Source organism: Mauremys reevesii, linkage group 7 (genome assembly GCF_016161935.1).
Source record: "Mauremys reevesii isolate NIE-2019 linkage group 7, ASM1616193v1, whole genome shotgun sequence".
Classification (NCBI taxonomy): Eukaryota; Metazoa; Chordata; order Testudines; family Geoemydidae; genus Mauremys; species Mauremys reevesii.
Window position 1 is genome coordinate 105,621,825 of NC_052629.1, and position 21,528 is coordinate 105,643,352.

Consider the following 21,528-nt stretch of genomic DNA (forward strand, 5'->3'; position numbering starts at 1 on the left):
CTCAGTGCAGATACCACTGAATGGCCCAAATGTAGATGCTTTCATCCCTGTCAGAGAGTCTCTACTGGCTTGAAGTGGGACTGGGAACAAAGCACATTAATAGATATGCACACAGTGGGTACTCAAGACCAGGCAGCAGAAGCAGGGGACTAGAGTGGTGCCATTCTCTGGGGTCCCATCTAGATTCCACAGCACAAAGGCATTTTCCAGAACAGTATTCAGTATTATTCAGATTTTTTTTTACTTGTCACCGTAGCTAGGAAAGACCCTAACATTAGCTGAAGGTATGTCAGCAAAGTCCTTCCTTTTTACATCCAGTCAGATCTTTGGGGGAAACAGAGGTTAATAAAAGCTGTGAGGTTTTTAAAAAAAACTTCTGAGATCTTGTCTAGTGCTCCTCAGCACAAGCACCTCCATTGTTCTTGGACCCTGGCCTGGGTATATCCGTATTCTTGGACTTGTCCTCTTTTTCTTAGAAGACTCCATGTGTGCAGGGCTGCTGCATAGGGTTGACAATTTTAGTTGGACGTATTCCTGGAGGTTTCATCACATGACATAATCTTTAATTAATTAAAGACTAATCTTTAATTCCTGGAGTCTCCAGGACAATCCTTGAGGGTTGGTAACCCTAGATACACAACACATTGCGGCCCACTCACTCACTAATAAGGGTGTCATGGTGCCCTCTTGTGGCAGACGTGTGAATTCCTACTCTTCCCTTTAAACAGACCCTCCTTACAATGACATCATTGTGGAATAGCCTGCCAAGAACTCAGCTCTGATTATCTTCATCTCACAGAGAGGGCCATGAAGGTAGAGAAGTGAAGTCCAAAAAGTGAGTCAGAGATGCAGCCAGGAATAGAACTCAAGAGTGCTGACTCCCAGCCCCAGGCTTTAAACACGCGATCATACTAATCTACCCATGACCTTCCATGAGGAAAGGGACAGCTCTGACAGCCATTCCCCATCACTTGTCAAAAGCATACCACGTTTCCCTAGATTGGCATGCTCCTAGAGAGAAGTGTGTGTGAGAGAGATGCTGTGAAAGAGCAGTGTGTGTATGCGTGCAGTACCCTTTATACTTCAGAGAACCCAGGGCATTTTGCACCGTGTGGTACCAACTTTACCACACGTCCTGGCAGCAAGGTGATTACAACACCCACTCTGCACTCAGTCATCACTCACACTCAGCCCTGAGTGTTACAGGCTGTCTTACTGCAAGATGGAGCACCCAGAGCTTTTGGTTGGCCACTTTTATGTGTCCATCAGTGAATTGCATTACTGATTGGCTGGAACGCTGGGCTTTGGATCTGCTCAAAGATCTTCCCTGGGGTCTTCAAAATGATATATGATTGGCCATCAGGAAGAGACAGGAAGGGACTCCTCTGAAGGATGGTGCTTTTAACGTAGAGTACCCCTTGGTGCTGCCCTGCAGTGGGAGTGAGCCCTAACTAGTCTGAAGAGAATCCCAGTGCGGGAGGAGTGTCTGAACTTTCAGAGCACTGGGAACACAATGAATTTCTTTCCTTTCTTTAAAAAAGTGTGCGAGTTTAGAGTGGATGGATGGTGCCAGATGTCTGAGGACTGGCACTGGGGGCAGAGCAAATGAATGGCCCACCCTTTGGATGCAGCAGAGGCCACAAAACCCAGAAATCAACAGATCATGGGGGACAAAAATGAACGAACAGGGACAGGGTGCAGGACACAGGCACAGGGATTTTAAGGGACATGGAGAGGAGGAGCACAGACAACACCTGCAGCTCCAAGAAGGCATTCAAGGAGTCAGTAGAAACCACCCATGAGAATTCTGCGCAGATGTGTGCATGAATGAGGAACCCAAAAAAGGCCCCAAAGTCACAGCAAACCCTCACATCCTCCTGATGAGGAGGTTTTTGGACTTTCCCTGGAGACTGAAGTCTTCTCTCCATGGCACAGGTACAGCGTGGATGAAGCAGGGCAAGCTGCCCCCATCACACCAGCATGCCTTGTCCCCTAACTAGGGGTGCAAGGGGAGCACTCTCTCTCCAGTGTATTCAGTCCTTGGCCACCCTGGGTGTCAGTTTGTGGTGGTGATTTCAATAATCCAGTAATGTTTTTGGGATGTGGCTACCTGTCCACTGGAAGTTCCACCAAGACCCCAAAATTGTTTCACGTCAGCTACTGAACATTGTCCCAGATGGGAAAGGAGCAAACAGTTCATAGAGAGCAGGTGTGCATGGAAAGGGTGGTTTCTCACTGTCCCAAGTTACCGGGTTTGGAGTGGTGGGGTTAACGAGACTCACCTAGGGAGAGTGCAGCTATGAATGCTGTAGTCACGCTGCTCGCACAGAGCACTGCAGCCTGATTCAGCTCCACGTGTCCCTTTGAGATCGCTCCCAGGATGACAGCAGCTATGGCAGCCAGCAGCCCCACTACAGTGGCCTGTACCTGTTGGGCAAAAATCAGCTGGTAGGCAGTGTTCCATGTTGGGTCAGTGACCCCAAACACACACAGGAGACTGCGATCCCATTCATCACCAACAGCATGGCACTAATGAGACGTGGGGATCATTCCACCGCCCATTCAGGAAACTGCACCCCTGAAAGCCAAACTCCAGCTGATTTCCTCTAAGACAAAATCCCAATTCTATCAGAACACTCACTAGAGAATGTAATGAGCTGGGTAGAGTGGATGTGCTCCATTGCCCTCTACTGGATCCACGGTGTGTCATATGCCTTATATTGTTAATGGAGATTCTCCTTTAGATTAAGTAAAAAGAGCCTGTGCTTTTGAAGCAGGAGGCTCTGAGTTCTGTCCCTGCTGTTGCAATGAAGTTTTGGGTAGGCAGCATAATTACGAAGTGATAGGTGACCCCAGAGGGGGCAGGGATAGCTCAGTGGTTTGAGCATTGGCCTGCTAAACCCAGGGTTGTGAGTTCAATCCTTGAGAGGGCCACTTAGGGATCTGGGGCAAAATCAGTACTTGGTCCTGCCTAGTGAAGGCAGGGGGCTGGACTTGACCTTTCAAGGTCCCTTTGAGTTCTAGGAGATGGGTATATCTCCAATTATTTAATTTAATTTAGATTTGTTACGATATTTAGGGGCCCTCCTGTAAAGGCTCCATGGGATGCAGGTTCAGAAATCCCAACCAAGCATTTCAAACCCTTACAGAGGCCTGAAATTCCAGATGTCAATACAGCAGGAGGTGTTTACCCATCAGCTGTGGGATATCCTAGCTCACCAAAATGTGGAATCCCCATCTGCAGAAGTGCCGCTGATCGGTGTGAGAGGAGATGAGGAAGGGTTGCAGAGGCATGGTGTAGAACAAATGCCACCTCTACGTTAACTGCTGGATTTTAACACATCACTCCTAGAATCAATAGGTTTTTCATAGGGACAGATTCCGTGCCACTAACAATAAATTTCTGACACAGCTGGCAGGAGACGTGAGCGCCACACTACACCTCAGTACGAATTCCCGAGATTGAACAGCCTGAGAGGGCAGTTTAGCAAAAGAAAGGAGCCTTTTCCAGCTCCAGCTTGAGTTGCTTACCTGAATCAGGGCTAAATTGCAGGTGGCCATTTTCCACTGTTCCTGGGTATCATCCATCTGTCCAGTGTTAGCCTAGAAATCAAGAGAGAAAGTGAAAGGCCTGATGCTCCTGTGGCACTGGCAGCAAGAGGGTTTCACTTGGACCCTCCAGGAGAGGGCATGATGACAGATGCTAGCCAGTGTCCCCAGTCTTCCTCACTTCCCCCTTTCTCATTAATGAGAATCCCCCTGCCCTAGCCTCTGAAGGGCACCAGAGTTCAGCTCTTGTCTCTTGCAGTGGGGGTAGGATATCAGCAGACATGCTGGGCCAGACTTTCAAAGGCAGGTACCTGAGCTGCGTGCACCGTGTCTGCAGGAGCCGATCCCACGTGTGCATGCTCACCTAGTGCCAACATCCCAGTGCAAGCTCTGCAGCGCTACAGACGAGCGTGCAAATTCCAGGCTTGCAGCTCAGGCGCCTGCCTTTAAAATGCTGATGTACAGCGTCAAGAGCCCAGGGCTGCCAAGGGACGGGAATACGCTCAGAAAAGCCCCATGGTTTAGCTTCTTCTTCCAGATACTGGAGGCTGACTGTGGCCTTTGACAGAGCCCATAACTGTCTGGGACCATCTCTACTGGTGCTGCTGATGGAAACCACTGGGGTGATTATGCCGTGCAAACTGAAGAGAAATGAGACAATTAAAAAAAAAAAAACAACCTCAGCCTTTTTCCCACAAGGGACAAACACCCTTCAGAATAAGACTCGTGGAAGGAACAGGCTATAGATGCCAAATAGTCCCTTCCATTTTCAGGCTGCTCAGATTCCAGTTCAACCCACGTCAGACACAGAGCACAGCTGGGCCATTTTTTACTATTTATTCCTTTCAAGCAGTTTTGTGGCCTGGCCTGTCTCAGGGGCATCCCCCAAAGCAACAAAAGAGCTCCCAAAGGACAGGTCACGCTGCTGCCAGAGGGGCTAGCTCATGCCATGAGTTGCAGAAGCTACTGAAGGTCTCAAGAAGTCTTGGGGGGGGGGGCAGGGACTTAGGAACATCCACGCGCTGGTCTGCTGGGACAGCTCACTGCCAGGGATGGGAAGAAAAGCTTCGGTATCCATAACAGTCAGCGGCCATAGTGAGGGACATCTCAGTAGTGCAGCTCACAGCTCACCACTGGTAGCCAATGTTCTCTTTTGTCTCTCTCAATTTTTGCAACACCCTCCAACACTGGACATATATGGATGAATCATCCTTTTAAGAGCCAACCAGCTGCAGAATCAGGGCACGAACCTTATTTAACACTCGCTCATACCTGAAACACCTTGTTTCAGCTTAGCAGGGAAGGGGTCTCTGTTTCTCTCTCTCTCTCTCACACACACACACGAGGATGGGGCCTTTGTTTCTCTTTCTTGGTCGGACACACGCACACACACAAAAGTAGGACCCTATTGGTCAAAGGATTCCTTCCTGCTCAACTCCGCCCCCCCTTCCCCCCCAAGCTTAACACTTACAGCAGTAGAGAGTCTGGATGCCAGGGTCATTTCAAGGTTACCCTTCAAGCCAACCAGGGCAGGAACCAAGATAAAAACTTCTGTAATTGTCCGAAACACATCCCAGTGCTAAAAAGGAAGGCAACATGAAGAACGTCAACCTCATCTAACGCCATTCTGCCTACTCCTTGTTTTGACCGGATATGGGTTCCCCTCTGCCCCCCCACTTCCTGTCCTAAAACATAGGGCATGCACTGTGAACAACTGGCATGCTCCAACCCCAGAGGCAGCTGTAATTTGATGGTGGGTGAAACAATTTTTGAGTTTACACGTGTTCTCTGATCTCTTGGGCAGATAGTCATTAATAATATCTCATATTTATGTAGTACCTATTATCATCCAGTGTCACAACAGTCAAAACAAAGAGAGATTTTGAACAGGGTATAAAAAATACTTGTGCCTTAGGGCTTAAGACAATCTCTATCTATTAGGAATTATAGCTCAGTGGTTTGAGCATTGGCCTGCTAAACCTACAGTTGTGAGTTCAATCCTTGAGGGGGCCATTTAGGGATCTGGGGGATTGATCCTGCTTTGGGCAGGACTAGATGACCTCCTGAGGTTCCTTCCAACCCTGATATTCTATGATTCTATCTTGCTCTCTTTGACTCCTTTCTGGAAGCATCTTCCCACTCTGGGTTTCTGGATACTGAACTTGATGGACTGCAGGTCTAATCCAGTATAGCAATCCCCATATTCCGATGATTGCCTTGGAGTTGAGTTACATGAAGCTGATGTTTCAAACTGTGATGTTCTATACGATCTGAAATCTCAAGTACAGTAGAACCTCAGAGTTACGAACACCAGAGTTTCGAATTGACCAGTCAACCACACACTGCATTTGTAACCAGAAGTATGCAATCAGGCAGTAGCAGAGACAAGAAAGAAAGAAGCAGATACAGTACTCTCTTAAACGTAAAGTACTAAAAAAAAATAAAAGGGAAAGCAGTATTTTTCTTCTGCATAGTAAAGTTTCAAAGCTGTATTAAGTCAATATTCAGTTGTAAACTTTTAAAAAGAACAACCAGAATGTTTTGTTTTGTTCAGAGTTCCAAACAGCCTCCATTCCCGAGGTGTTCATAACTCTGAGATTCTACTGTGGCTTCAGTGACTAATGCAGAAATACTGTGTGACTTATTTGAATATACTGCATGGTACCTTCAAAGATAACGTCTGGCCATGCACTGAACTACTGTATATTCAGGAGGTAAGGAGTCATGCTATACCCAGAGGAGATCCTAGCAGAGAGAAATGACACACCAGACAAGCTTATCAGACGTTTCTGAAGTCTGCAGAGCTATTCTGAAACTGATCCCAGCGCTGCAGCAAGACCCCTTGTCAATTACTGTGGAAAATTTGATTCTGGGATAAACAGTGAGGTGGACTATCGAAGTGCCTCCTAACGTCGCTTCCAAGTGCACTGTTGCCCAATGGAGCCAGTTAGGAATACAAGTATCAAATTTACTCCTGGCATAAGTGAATGTATCTCCCAATGACACCATTGTATGGACGTCAGTGGCCTGGCATCTCAGCAGATGTTAATCCAGCTGAAGACACTGGGTGCTGCAGGTGTTCAGCACCTTGGAAAAATCAGGCCACAGATAGACCTAATTTAATAAACACCCACAAGTGAGGAAGTGGTGGGCAAAACATCGCTTCTGATTATTCTGCAGTGACGACCTGGAAAAATAAGCTACAGGATGTTAAGAGCTAACATGTGAGGGGAAAGGCATACTAGTCATACTACCTGAAAGTCTTTAACTTTTGTTTGATTTTGTCAATACCTAACTCAAACACTTGGAACACATTTGGGAAAAAAGAGATCTTTGTTAATTAAAGAGGTGGAAGCATGTTTGAATCTTTAAGGGCTAAGAAAGCTTCCCTCCAGTACACATTTGATCCTTCCAGTGAGTCTTCCAGAAAAAACATGAAGACCAGACTTGATCTTCTTACTGTAAAAAAACAAAAAACAAAACAAAAACAGGAATAACTTTACCTCCCGCCACCCTCTCTCCCCCAAGCTTCCAGGTTTTATACATAAAAAGAAGCCAAAAAAGGACAGAAACACAAGAGTTTGATTTCTTTTGCAGGCCAACTTTAAGGAGCATGGTTTTGTCATACCAATACGTTCTTGAGTTTCTACTGTATTCTTCAGATTCCTGTATGGATCTTGCAGGCTTCAAGCCACAGCAGGCTAAGTTAATGGAGTGCCTTGCATGACTGGCAATGCTTCGTTTTACATATTGTATCTTTTATATGAATTACTTTGTGGGTCCATGGACAATTAATTAAAAATGAAAAAAAGGAAAACAATATTCAGGTATTAGAGAGACTCCTGTAAAACGTGCCAATCCAAGGGGGGCAGTATATTTATTATTTTTTTAGTGCAGTAGTGCCTGGAGCCCCATCCTGGGCTAGCCCCCCTTGTGCAGGCTGCTGTATCACCTGAACAAAGAGTTTACAATCTAAACTGAATGAAACACAAAGATCGAGGCCAGTTTTAACACAGAGCAGTGGTTTTCAACCTGGGGTCTGCAGACCCCTGGGCATCCGCAGACTATGTCTAAGATTTCCAAAGGGGTTCACACCTTCACTTGAAATTTTTTAGGGGTCTGCAAATGAAAAAAGATCGAAAACCACTGATATAGAGGAACAGTCCTCAGCAACGAAAGCTTCCCCCAGTCCCATAGATTCTCAGATTCTGTGTACAGAAAGGGGGCAAAACAGGAAAGCAGGCAGGGGGCCTTCACATGACAGATCAAAACTGAAATGAGCTGGCCTGTGCTGTGCTGGAATACTGGGTGGCGCAGCAGGTCAGGACTGAGGTGCATTAGCAGAGCCGGATTGGGCAGTTGGTCTGGAACAACAGATGGGTGCAGCACGTCAGGACTGCAGCCCAAGTGTGTGGGGGCAGGGGAGGAAGGAGATAACATCTTCATGATTCCTCCCTCCCCATCAACTCCAAGTGAAGTGAAAACAGGTTTAGGAGGAACGTGAACATGCTCTGCAGTATCGCAAACCTATACTGTGTTTACATAATACATTGCATAAAGCAAATAATTTTATAAAAATCCCTGTCAGTGCTAACAATCTCATGTACTACAAGCAACAAAAGATGAAAAATACTTCACACATATGGCTATAATCTGGACAGCGTCTCACTGAGGATGAAAGAGAAGCTTTATTCCTAAATTTTCATGCTTGAAATGTAATCCTCCTGGATCAAACTTGATTCCTCACATTAATGGAATATAGTGGGCCAGATACCGACCTGTGGTCTGCAAGGTTTGTGCTTCTCTAGCAGTGCAAAGCCATCTGGAAGCCAGTTCAAGCTGGCTGGGAATTCCTGTGGGGTAGGTGGAGGTGTCTAGCCAGAGCAGTTCTAAGCCATACTCCAGCCACAGTTCAGGGAGCACATCATGGGCATGACTAGAGCACTAAGCCATTCTGGTTATCCCCAGAGGGAGGAACAGACTCTGAGGGGCTGCTACCAGTCAGGGCATCCTAGAGCAGCCTTGAGGCTACTCATTGGGGATGCATAAAGCTGACTTACTTCCACCTTCCCAGCCCCTCTAGTTGTGTCAAGCACAGCTGAAGATCTGGCCCTCAATACAAATTCTGTTTAAATTAAAGTACAAATAGATTAATTTGCATACATCTCAGATGTGCTATCATTTAACATTCGGAACCCGTCATTGTGCCAACTTCAGCCCTGAAATAAGCAGGTGCACAATTCCAGGAAATGTACAACGGGGTGACAGAGTACAAAACAGGTCTCATTGAGTCTACAGTCGATTTCAAATTTGAGCTGAGAAGAGTTCATTTCTTCCGTGCCTACACGTTTTAATTCCTCTGTCCCGCTGCTACTACTTAGCTGGTAACCTGGTAAAGCAAATGGGATGCAGTTCAAAAAGCAGTTGCTTTTACTATAGTTTTTTTGCTGGTGTATTAGCCTCTGATTTGGGAGCTCTTCATTTGACTGTATCTGCTTTTCTATCATCTCAAAAGACCCATGGAGTGCATCTGGCAACTTCCTCTCCCAACCTGTTATCACCATGGATCAGCTGATGCTCAGAGGACACAGTGTGGCCTCTCTCCCTGGCTAAGCTTGCAAAGTGGAATAAAGGAATTATCTTGAAGAGCAGCCAAAAATAGAAAGCGTCGCTTGGTGCAGTTCCCATCCCCATGGCTTCTGTAGGAAGCCAAGTAAATCGGAGGTGCTTGCAGCCACAATACAGAGGCATTTACTTTCCACCTGCCTTCCTTCTTCCCCTCACTCATTCACAGCTTGCAAAATATTGACAGTGAAATCCTTTCTCCATTGCAATCAGTGGTAAGACTCTCTGGGTACGTCTACACAGCAAGGGGCAGCCCGCAACAGCAAGTCTCAGAGTCCGGGCTCATGCTATGGCACTAAAAGTAGCTGTGTACACAGTCAGGCACGGGCCCCGAAGCCGAGGGACAGGGTACGCTTCACAGCCTGAACTGCAACGTCTACACAGCTGTTTTTAGCCCTATAACACTAGACGCGGCTCTGAGACTCGCTGCCACGAGCCACCACTTGCTGTGTGAATGTACCCTGTTAAGCAACTGCTTGCGGCTCTGTGCTTTTGGGGGTTCCATGCAGACTTATAATCCATGGAGTGGAGTGGCAACTCACCTCTCAATCTTTTGGCAGTAGGACCAGAGAAGGAGGCACATGCCCTCTGCATGCCCCTTTACAGCAAGGTAGGGCCCTGAAAATTATATATAGCCAGTCCCAGCTTCCAGCACAGAGTCACTCCGCTGCTCTTTGGCGAAACAAGAGCACTGTAAGTAAAGTCACTACACACCATCCACTTCCATTATCGAGGTGGTAATGTCTGTGTGTGTTCACATCTCTCGAACAAGGGTAAATAAGGGGATGCTGGGAAGTACTTTGTTGCAGTAACTGGAAATCCTTTAAAACAGATTTCTGAGTGTCAGACTGTCTCCTGCTAAAGGGCGGGGCACAGAGTCAGAGTTATGAGAGCTAGAAAGGGCCGCTGGGGTCCGTGAATCTCAATGTTATCAACTCTCACAATTTCATGGCAAGTCTTGTGGTATTTTCCTTAAGACCACAGCTCTTGGGGTCACATGAATACATCAAAATCTCAGCCTGATTAAAAAGGAAGTAAATTTCTAGTCCTCATGGTTATTAAGAAAAGCTAGAAAACATGAATCTTGCTGGCTCAAAGACCAGAACACAAATAAAAAGCACCCCAAACATATTAATTTTTCAAATCTCATGATTTTTAAGTCGTCTAATGATGTTTTAGGGTCCAACTCATGATTTCTGAATGCTTCAGGTCAGAAATACTGCCATGTATTGCAGAAACGGTCTCCTCTAAGCTATTTTTGATTCTTAGCAGCAATGATGCCTTAACCACCTCCTCTGGGAGTCAATTCCACTGTCCAATGGTTCCTTTTCCTATTAACTTAGAAACTTTCCCCCATTATTTTGCTTAATGCACGGCACCATCCTGTGCAAGTTTCCAAGACCCTAATGTGTAAATAAATTAAGTATATATTAAATACAGAGTCTGGTATTTATATCACATGTACAATATGTTGGAATGTGTACGTCAAGTACGTGTCATATATTTTCTACCTAGGCAGAGGTTCTTGAACATGGCCTTGCTTTCCAGCAAATCCAAAGGATGCATTCTACGTTAAGGGAACGTTTACACTTAAAATGCTGTAGCAGCTCAGCTGCAGTACTTCTGTTTAGAGACTCCCTACGCCGACAGGAGAAGCTATCCTGTCGGTGCACATAATCCACGTCCTTGAGAGGTGGTAGGTAGGTCGACAGAAGAATTTTCCCTAGTGCTTATATAGGGACTTAGGTAGGCTTAAATGCATCGCTCAGGGGTGTGGATTTTTCACACCCCTGACCAACGTAGTTAAACCGACAATTTTCTAGTGTAGACGAAGCCTACAATTTACCTACTTGACAAGGGCTTGGTGAGGATTAGTATTTTAATGTCTGTATCCTGCTCTGAAAGATAAGGCTGCAGATAAGTAAGTGCTAAGTATTATATAGCACAGGGGAGACGGTTAAGGAGAGGAGCTCCTGTAAAACTAAAAGGTAGGTCTGTGCCTTGGAGCAGAGCACAGGCAGGTTGTTAGGCACAGTACAGCAACAGTAAGCCATTCTTCCTTTGCTGCTCCTCACATCGTATTCCCTGGAATCAATTCATTCTTTGCACCATTATTTTCCTTGGACAAGTGACAGAGCAAGACCTCCCACCCCCAAAATAAAGCAGTGCCCATACTTAGCTCCTGCTGGGGTACAAGTGCCAGAGAATCCTATGAACTCCAGCTTGCTTTTGAGCACCGTAGATAACAGTGGGACACAGTCTAAAAGCGGCAGAAGTTGTGCCAACATTTTGATTTGCAAATCCACCCACATCAGGTACCCAAACAAGATCAAATGTTGAGTTTCTATTTGTGCCACCAGTACAAAGGAAAGCTAGACGGGCCAGATTCTGATCTCGGGCACAGTAGTGTAAATCCAGCATAACTCCACTGAAGTCAGAGGGAGTTTTGATGAATTTACACCCAAGAAAATGGGATCAGAATCTGGCCCAGAAATGTTTAGATTCTAGTCTGGTTATTTCTTATTCTGTGCCTATCACCAGGAGAGCCGAGTGCCTTCAAGATTAAAGAATAATCAATGAAAATAACCTCTAGTATCGAAGAACTGAAATGATAATCTTGCTTCAAAATGTGAACATGTGAACCACAGCTCTGACCTGGAACTCTCTCATTGGTGATCTCCGGGGGACAGAATGAATATCGTACAATAGATGAATATGCTGTCGCATTTGTTTGATCCCAGTACTGTGGCCTGGTGCAGTTTCATACAAGTTGCCCCAAAGTGTGTGGCTGGACACAGAATGGGAGGAACTCTTCCTCTACTGTACCTAGGGTACTGTCTGTCCAGCCGCCCATCCCTAAATACAAAGCCAAACACCCTGACTTAAGAAGAGTGGTTCCTAGATATTGACACAAAGAGGATGCTCTTTAGCCTGTGCAGGACCCGATGGCAATCATGCTTACTAGACACACAAATTACAAATGCATATTGCAAGGTCACCCAGGCAAACCAGCCCCTTGCTACTAAGCTGCTTAATCACACATACGTACTTGAACAAGATCCATCAACAGGCCAGCAGCCACCATGCCCAAACCGGCCAAGAGGAATGGCACGAAGATCTGGGAGGCAATGGAGAAGGACGTCTCTGGGAGAAATCCATTAGCCGACCTGGTCAGTTTGCAGGTGAAACCTCTCAGTTTTTTCCCATGGAAGCACAGCTCCAGTTGTAGCTGAGTGACCACCATGGTCAAATGCCGTTAACCCATATTCAACAGGCAGAGCACAAAAAAAAGCCAGGAACACCCACACATCACATGCCCAGCTGCTTGCTCCACAGTTTGAAGACGCTTCTCCCCAACCTAGCAGTGAAGCCACAGTCCTTTAGTTTCCTCTTCTCCTCCTCCCTTCCAGAGGACCACAGCAAGCTTATCTTCCAAAATCAGCTTGACTTGGTTGAGCTCAGACTGCGAGGAGCCTCATGGAAGCTCTTTCTCCATGTTACATCCAGAAGAATTTAAAAGAGAAGAAAGGAAGATTGCTGAGATGTTTGTGGATAAATACTGATGATCCCACCCCTGCTCCAGCTTCCCCCAGCTCAGCGAAAACCAGAAAGACCTGCTCCTCAGGCTATGGCAGAAGAGTCCCTGCGCAAAGAGTGACAGGCCACGCAGGAATCCCTCAGTGTTCTCAAAGGCACAGGTGTCCTTTCTCCTCTGGTTACATTTCTTCGCAAAACATGGCTTGCCTTTGATACAATGGTTTAATATATAAGCTGGTGCTGAAGTAGCCCCACCATGTGGGGCATTGAACTTTTCTCACCGTTCCAAGGCTAAGGGGTGGAGCAATTAATATCCAGGTTTTCATTTGGTTTCCCTCAAGGTCGCTGAGAGCAGGAGTCAACGCCTGTTACAACCCCGGCTATTACTCAGCTCCCATCGAGAAAGGCAGCAAAGCTGCACTGGCTGTGAGAGAACGTTTGCCCCGCCTGACCCCCTTTTTGCTCCCCCCTCTCCAGTCTTGTCTGTGGTGTACAAGCTCAGGAAGGAATAATCAGCTTATGTCAGCTGTATCTCTGAATGACTGACTTAAAACAATTCCACAGAACCAACCAATGAGCTTCAAAGAGAATACCCTTATCTGCTGTCATCACGTCAACTTTCAGCTACCTTGCAAAGACCAAGATAAGTCACAGCAAGAGCTTATTTAAGGTAGCTCTAGAATCTCACTAGACCATGGGGAAAGAAGGGAAAAGTTTCCAATAGTTACTATATGCTCTTTCACTTCCTGTCCTAAAGCTTAGTGCAGCATTACTGCATGCTGCTGAATAGCTCTTGCGTTCCACCCCACAGGTGGCTTCACCTCAGTGCTTCCTGCTTAAAGATATATGGCCAAAGTCACTGGCATACGCCCATTGACTTCAGTGTGGTTGCGCCCATTTATGCTAGTAAATTTGTATCATTCTTTGTAGAGATGGGCCTAAACTGTAAAGCTCAAATCCAGATCCAAACTTATCCAAACTTGGGGGTGGGGGAGTTAATGGAACTTGGAAGGAGTTTTGTCAGGGATCCTCTGTGAAAGGATGGATTAATTTAAATCAGCAAATAGGAAACCTTGATTTAAATCATCAATTTTAATCATGTTTTGAATTTGTACTTTTCAGTTATTTTCCTGAAGAAAAGTTGATTCTCACAGGTTGATAACTATTAAACCATGTTGATTTGCAACTAAATATAGCCTTTACTCTCAATTTGGTGCTTCTTTCTACTAACCAGGAGGGTACACTAGAGCTGTATACATTATATAGCTTAATGTACAATTATTCAGATTCTTCATTTTTATAATTTTTGAAAATGGCAAATGATTCATTTCTTATTCACTGTCTGGTGATTAACTTTATTTTACTTGTGATTTGTGTCAAGTCCTATTTGGATGGAAACGCAAATTCAATTAAAATGCTAAAAAACTGCATTTTACTTGTTTTAATTAAATAAATGTGCTGGAAACACAAGGGGGAAAAAAGCATACCAAAAAGTTTATCAAAACATATTTTGCATTTAAAACTAACCTGTTTATTAAATGAAGTATTATCTGCAGTTAGTGAATTGAGCAGATTATTTCTGATCGCTGTGTCCTTCAAGATTTTAGAACTAGTAGATCTCATCCTCTCACAACTAGTTTCTATTCATAAATTGGAAGAGAAAATAACAAGCTTTTCTGCTTTTTTAACTCCTAATTGGCATCTTGATTTTGAATGAACTAGTCACTGAACTGAACTAGTTGAATAAACTGAAATGAAGAAAATATTCTCCCTGCAGTCAAAAGCTGGCTTAAATACATAACAACTCTACTCTCAGGTGCTTAGCTAGTGGCTGCCACCAATTCAGTGGCTTTCTTTCTTTTAAAGTTGGCACCAAATATGTACTATTGAATGTACTTTTTGTATTTAATTTAAATGATTTTAATAGATAATATTTAAATTTCAAAATTATTTTTAAATGTTTTTTTAAAAATACAATTTAATTTAAATAATCTGATTTCAATTTAAAAAGTCTGTTTTTTTAAATCTTCACTTTATACTCATCCTTCTCTGTAATAATTTGGATGGCATGTTAGGGTCTTGGAGTCAAAAGGTTCTATATAAGTTATTTGTAATGAAAGGGAGTTTGGACAGCCTGAGGTATTAGAAATTGGATACTGAGCCTTTCACTGATCAGTTGCTGGTTTAAATCCAGCCAGTCAGTAGTGATAGAAATTGCTGGCTGTTTGGTGGCCAGTGCAAAGAGTTTGCTTGTCTCAGTCCAGTTCCTAGCATTCAAAATCAACATTGAAAAACCCTCTTTACTATATTTGGCGTTAGCTGGCCTCTGAACAGGCATTCTCAGCAAGGAGATTTAAGGACACATGGGCCATGGACTCTGAACTAGTATTTGTCTCCCAGCGCTAAGCACACTGGCTGGGAGTGTGGATACCTTCCCCGGCCCTAAATTCACACAAACACACACACAATTATCAAGTCTATACGGTTTGGCTGCACAAGGATCTCCAGGTAAGTGTTACAGTCCACAAAGCAAGAGCCCTGACTCCAGATTCCTGACTCAGTCCTTTGCTGCTCCCAGAGATGATGACCAGGAGCAATGCAGGGAGGCAGTATCCTCAAAGCCAGTGGGATTTGGGACTCCATCAATAGCAGCACATGGTGGCTGTCAAGAAGCAAAGAAGGGCAGTCATTTCAATCCTCCCTGCTGGAGGAGAGCTCAAAGGGATGGGAACAGAGGAGACTGAACAGAGAAGCTCTCTCTAATGCCTACAAAATGGGTTTTATGACCCAGTCTGCTTCTTCCCACCAGCAACTTCAAGGTAATAGGATGAAGCTCTGGTTCCACACAGAAGTCTGAGGTCAACTGAGTAACAAATGCAGGACTGGGTCTAGGCAGCAACCTCAGGATTTTAGGGGTTTGCATGCATGATGCAGATAATCAATATACACAGTCCTAAAAAGTCACTGTACATTGTGAATCGCTTGTTCATAGGCAAAAGCATTAGCATAAGGAAAGTATCAGATTGTTTGAAAGACCCAGGTGCCATAAAGTGACATCATAGCTAGTATCTCCTATATTAAAGCTTCGGCAAGCTGGGGTGAATGAGTTGATCACTCTCTGTCACGCTCCATTACTAAGCAAGCACAATAAAGAGCATTCAACTGGCAAATCGCCAGGCAGAAAACATAGTTAACTTAGGCAGCCCATGTTTGCACACTGGCTTTTTTTATTGTACACTTAAGGATAGAGTCATATATCCAGAGCCTCACCCCTTCCAGCACAAACTGTCCCACAAGGCAATATTTTGTTTACACTAAAGTTCTTTGGGGCAGAAAACCATTTCTGGTTATATGCCTAGACAGCACCTAGCACAGTGGGGCTCTTACCCCTGACCAGGGCCTCTAATGAATAACTTTCAAAAGAAAATCAGAAGCACTCAGAGGAGGACAGGGAAAGACACAAAATGCCAAAGAACAAGATTTTAAACACATTTTGTTTGGATGCGACTTATTGTGGCTGCAGGATGTAGTAGCACAAGCTGTCCCCAACAGTGTTGTTAATACCACTGTGGTTGGCCACCTTCCTGTCCTCCGTGTTTAGATCACTGGAGGGCAGGGTTGTTAAGCACCAATGGGGTCCAGGAATAAGAACAGTACTGATACTGCTAGTTCACTGCCAGTTTGGGGCAAATCATTTCCATTTCATTTGTAATGTATTTATCTCTCTTCCTCTATTTGAGCAGCGACAAAAAGGAGAGGAGGGAGCGTTTACATCCAGGTGGGCTGGGAGCAGGAAGACCACGAGTGAACAGTGAGGAGGCCAGAAAGGAGCACCAGGGAAATGCTGAGTTCCTATTCATTCAGCAGCAGCAGCAGCAGCAGCAGCAACAGGTGGTTTGGGATCGGTTACGCTGGTGGGGAGGCAGAAAAGGGAGGAAGAGTCCAAGCAGCAGTGAGTCTGTCCGTGGGGAGGGGGACTCCAAGTGCTAGTAGCTGGAGCGCTTGTCTTTCCACAAGTGAGCTTCCACTGGGCTGATTTCTCCCCTGACTGGTCAGGAACTTGGCATGAGAGGGAAGGGTACTATGTAATTAACTGTTTGTAATTTCTGTTGGATAGGGGGAGTATTTCACTTCCTGTTCTAAACTACAGAGTGACGTTGCTGTGCAACTGTTTAACAAGTGGCTCGTGCTTCCCCAGAAGTGACCGCTTTTCAGGAAACACTTTACCCGCCACTCTATACATGATTTGTAAAGCGTTTGTGTGAACATTAGATAAAAAGGTAATTTATATTAAACATCAGTTATTAATAAAAAAGGGAAAAAATCAAAATAGAGAGATGAAAAATTAAAAACCAAACCAAATCCTGTATATGTTAAAACTCCATTAAGGGGGAGACAAAGCTGGGATCAGGAAGGTCATTCTAAATGAAGAGGCCCTCTGCTGAGCTACTGACACATAGCATCTTCTGTTCTAGGAAGGTTCTTACAAGAGTGGATAATGTGTGCTGCAGTATCTGGTATCAATTGGTGAATTAAGGATACTGCGCCAGTCTTAAGAGGCAATTTCCTTTGCTTCTGCAGGTCCTAGCTGATCTCCTTACACCACAAGAGTAATCGAGGGGCTGAAGAGAAATAACTCCAACTTTTTTAAAATTGTCAATACCAGCACGGGGCTTTCAGTGTCACCATATCAGATAACAAAGGGGCACGCTGACCTGATAGCTTGCTAGTCAAATACACAGGGAGCAAAAATAGGAATGCAAATCTGAAAAAGCATTACCCATTAGTAACAACACATTGTGACCTCTTGATTGTACTACGGACATGAACTGTAACTCTACATGTAAATTGCCTACAATCAGTTCTTAGTCTAATCAGAACTTAGACTTTAAGTAATGCCTATCACAGAAAACATGTTACACAGGCTGGAAAGCAACCCAAGTGATTCATTAGAAAGCGTTAGAAACAAACATGGAGAGCAACTTGGTTTCAGCAGGTTTTATTTGGCACTAAGAAGTGCACTAGGGAGCTCTGGGGCTTGGAAGCACCATAGTGATGCTTTTAGTCTCCAAGGGAGCTGCAGGAGAAGACATTCGACAGGCCTCACCTAGAGATAGCCAGAGCACTGCAGAAGTAGCTGTGTAATGCTGGTTTAAATTTGGGGGTGGGGAAGGAAATGAACATCCAAAATGAAGAGAGATCTTCTCTCCCATATCCACCCAACCTGCTGTAACCCTTTCACTTGTACAGATCCAGGAAGAGAGAAAAGGCAGGACCTCTGAAGCCTGGTAACAGCACACCACACACACTCATACGGAAGAGCTTTTTACCCTTACCTGAACATAGTCCAAAACCATCCCAGCCAAGACCATGCCAAGCCCTGCTAACAGGTACGGCAGGAGCACCTGCAGGCCAATTGCAATGGCCGATTCGTCCTGCAGCTTTGCCATGGGCCCTTTCCCCTCGGCTGGCTGCTTCTGCTGTGAGACCAAAGGGACATCCTCTGCTTCCCGGCTGCCAAGTCTGCTGTCTTTGTGTTTACCCTTGCTCTTTGCTTTGTGCCTGGATTGCTCCCCATTTTTTGGCCTGCCCTCCTTCCTCCGCTGCCGAGCTTCCTCCTCTTTCATCTTGATCCTCGCAAATCAATGGCTTTCTAAAGATGCAAGACAAGAAACAGGACAAAGTGAGAGGTGGGTTTTTGGTTTTTTTTTGAGAGCGAGAGAGATGTGCCCTTTGTATTCAACCACAGTTACCTCCTTCCCATCAGCTTTAGGGCAAAATGCCACCTACTCCTCCAAGCAGTGGCACAGATTACTAGCTGATCCAAGTATCAGTCCTTAGACTTTCATTTAGCCTCTCATTCCAGGCCACTGGTTTTCCTCTCCATAATCCCATGTCTCCGCACTGGCATGGGGTCATGCCACACCTGCTACCATGCATTCTAGCACTCACGCAGTAAAAGGCCAGGCACTCGCCAAGGAGACTGCAATCCAGTGCAGTGGCCATGGATGTGCCTGCTTCCCACACTCCGTGAGTTTCCCAATTATTATGAGAGGGGGACTCAGAGGTACACTCAGCAATTTGTAAGCTCAGGACCTTACCTGGTATAGGAAACTGACATATTATATCCAGTAGGGGGCAGCAGTGCCAATGCTAGCCCATTGGAGGCCCTAAGCAGGAGAATTTTGAGGTCCCCCGCCCACATATACTAATAATTAATATGGGGGCCCTTGACCTGCTCAGGGCCCTAAGCAATTGTTTAGCCTGATTATACCTAGCGCCAGCTCTGGGGAGCAGTACAGTACAAACGTATATTACAGCACGGAGTCACTCACTAGCTGATGAGCTGATATTTATTTGACCATGTGTCAGATCTCCATTATACCATTCTTTCACACCTATCCTAACACATACAAATATGGGGACCTCAAGGTCAGGGCCATCCCTAGACATTTGGGTGCCATATGCAGCCCCTCCGCAGCCTCTCCCCGCCTCCCCGGGTCTGGGAGGCAGGAGCTGTGGGGGGGCCACTTTTGGGGGCCCCACAGGCCCAGAGTGGCCCGGGGATTAGCAGGGGGCTGGGAGCAGCCCGCTCCGCTTCCCTCGCCCCGGCCCCAGCTGTGTCGCTCGGGGGAGGAGGCTTGGGGGAAGGGATCCCCCCACTCACCAGCAGTGGCAGGAAGCGGAGCAGCTTAGCCCCAGCCCGCTCTATTCTGCCAGCTCCCAGCCATGGCGCTCTGCTTCCCGTCGCCGGTGAGAGCCCGGGGCAGTCCTTTCCCCAACCGGAGCGACATGGCTGGGGCCGGAGCAAGGGAAGCGGAGCAGGCTGGGGTTGATCCTTTCCCCGCACTCACCGGCGGCGGGAAGCGAAGCACCACGGATGGGAGCTGGAGGAGTAGAGCGGCCTGGGGCCGGGTTGCTCTGCTTCCCGCCACTGCCAGTGAGTGTGGGGTTGCTGGGGGAAGAGGTGGAATGGGGGCAGGCCAGAGGCGGAGGGGGGGGAAGGGTAAGAGGCAGGGCGGAGGGAGTTGTCTGGGGCCCCACACTCCCTAGGGACGGCCCTGCCCCTTGCGGGGGGGCCGACCGAGGGATAGGGCTGGTAACCAGGGCTTCCATGTATGCAGCATGTAGCTGCCTAGGGCACCGTGAAATTTGGGGCAATTTGGTGCCCTAATTTTAGGGTTCCCTACACAGCTGCGTATGCCTAAGGACAGCCCTGCTCAAGGTCATATCTGTCTGCAAACATCTACCATGCCTAACCACGGTGCCATATTAGTGGCAGATAATAGTGCAATGTGACATTTATTTGATGGCTTTGTGAAATAGACTGGTCTCAGCCTGCTACTTGGTCACGTGGCCATGTCAATATTGGCACTAACTGGCCCCCATGTTGGCAGGCTCATTACAGAGGCTACAGAGAACTGACTCCCAATCCCACTGGTCTGATCCAGTACCTGGTCACTGGCTGGCTGATGTTTCGCGATCTGCAGTTCAAAGAGCTGTGGATCGAATGCATGAGATGCAGGCCTCAGACAGATGCATCCTAACCCTCAATTCCTCTACTCCAGGTAGCACTCAACTCTCCTCTCGGCTTGGCAAACATCTGGAGAGTCAGACTTTAAGGCCAGATGCCTTGGAAGACCAGACCATCTAGTCCAGTGGTGCTCAAACTTTTCCTCTCATACTTCCCCTTACCAGTAATGGAATGTGTCCGTGCTTCCCCCCTAAACCCCCAGGCCAGGGGCAGAGCCATGGCCAGGAGCAGGGCTGTGGCTGGGAGCGGGGACCAGGAGTGGGGGCTTGAGCTGAGGCCTGGAGTTGGGGCCGGGGGCCGGAGCAGAGCTGGGGGCAGAGCGGGACTGGGTAGCACTCCCTCCCCATCCCCCATGGGAGCTGATCCAGACCCCGCCACACACCCCAGATGTTTCTCCCCCAGTTTGGGGACCACTCTAGTCTGATCCCCTGTGTACTGCAGGCCACCAACACCGCCCAGGACCCACGCTGAACCCATCAAATCAGATTAGACCAAAGCTGTGGTTTTTAACCTGTGGCCCAATCAGCACACAGCTGCAGCCCATTGGACATCCTCAGGTCCATACAGATCGTATTGGAGGTGGCCCACAATGGTAAATAGGTTGAGAACCACTGGCCCAAAGCATTGCAGCCCAGAGAAAACAGTGTGGGAGGAGGGTACACACAGCTAAGGGGTAGGAAATACAGCTGTGGAAAACAGCTGGAGCCAGGGCATTGGAACAATTTGTATGGTGGGGCTGCTGAGATCAATTGAACTAAACTGTAAACCCTGGATATGATGGAAACCACTTCAAGCCAGGGGGTGCGGGAGCCAGCACCCCTAGTTCCAGTGCCCCGGAGCAAGCGGCTGGGGGAGGGAGCACCCTGACCCAGCACGCCCCCTCCCCCCCAGTTTCAGGCACTCACCAGGCTCTTTGTCCTCCCCTACCAGGGCAGGCCTCTACCTAGCTCTCGCCCCGCGAAGAGGGGGGCATCGCGCAGCTGCACAATATGCAAATGAAGGAGGCGAGGGCGCCACATCTGGAGCCGGGCTCGCAGCAGCGGCGGGAGCTGGAGCCCGGGCTCCGCCGCCGCCCGAAGGGCGCGTTACAGCAGGAAGCGCCGCGGCGGGGAGAGCGGCAGCAGCTGGGAAAGGCCTGCCCCGCCCCTGCCGAGCGGCGGGCGGGGAGTGACAGGCACGGGGCAAGGGAGGCCCGGTCTCAGCGCCGCTGCCGCAGGCCTGCATGCAGCGTGCACGTTGCAATTATAGCCTCTGCTTTGCCACAACTGGTGCAAGCTGCGGTG

At 47.0% G+C, this 21,528-nt stretch overlaps 1 protein-coding gene across 6 annotated transcripts in view; it reads right to left on the reverse strand.

Moving 5' to 3' along the window:
• SLC41A3 (solute carrier family 41 member 3) overlaps positions 1-21,528 on the reverse strand; it is an 88,421-nt gene that overhangs the window by 11,297 nt on the left and 55,596 nt on the right. For 3 of the 6 annotated variants that reach the window (XM_039481805.1, XM_039481802.1, XM_039481803.1), the window contains exons 2-5: positions 18,048-18,364; positions 5,021-5,128; positions 3,532-3,603; positions 2,283-2,427 (exon numbers count right to left, since the gene is read on the reverse strand). In XM_039481805.1, coding sequence (XP_039337739.1) covers positions 2,283-2,427; positions 3,532-3,603; positions 5,021-5,128; positions 18,048-18,338 — 616 coding nt within the window. In that variant the 5' untranslated portion in view covers positions 18,339-18,364. Of the gene's footprint in view, positions 1-2,282; positions 2,428-3,531; positions 3,604-5,020; positions 5,129-6,938; positions 7,009-12,223; positions 13,512-18,047; positions 18,365-21,150; positions 21,375-21,528 lie in introns of those variants that run through there. The other 3 variants (XM_039481801.1, XM_039481807.1, XM_039481806.1) reach the window with 3 other exon arrangements.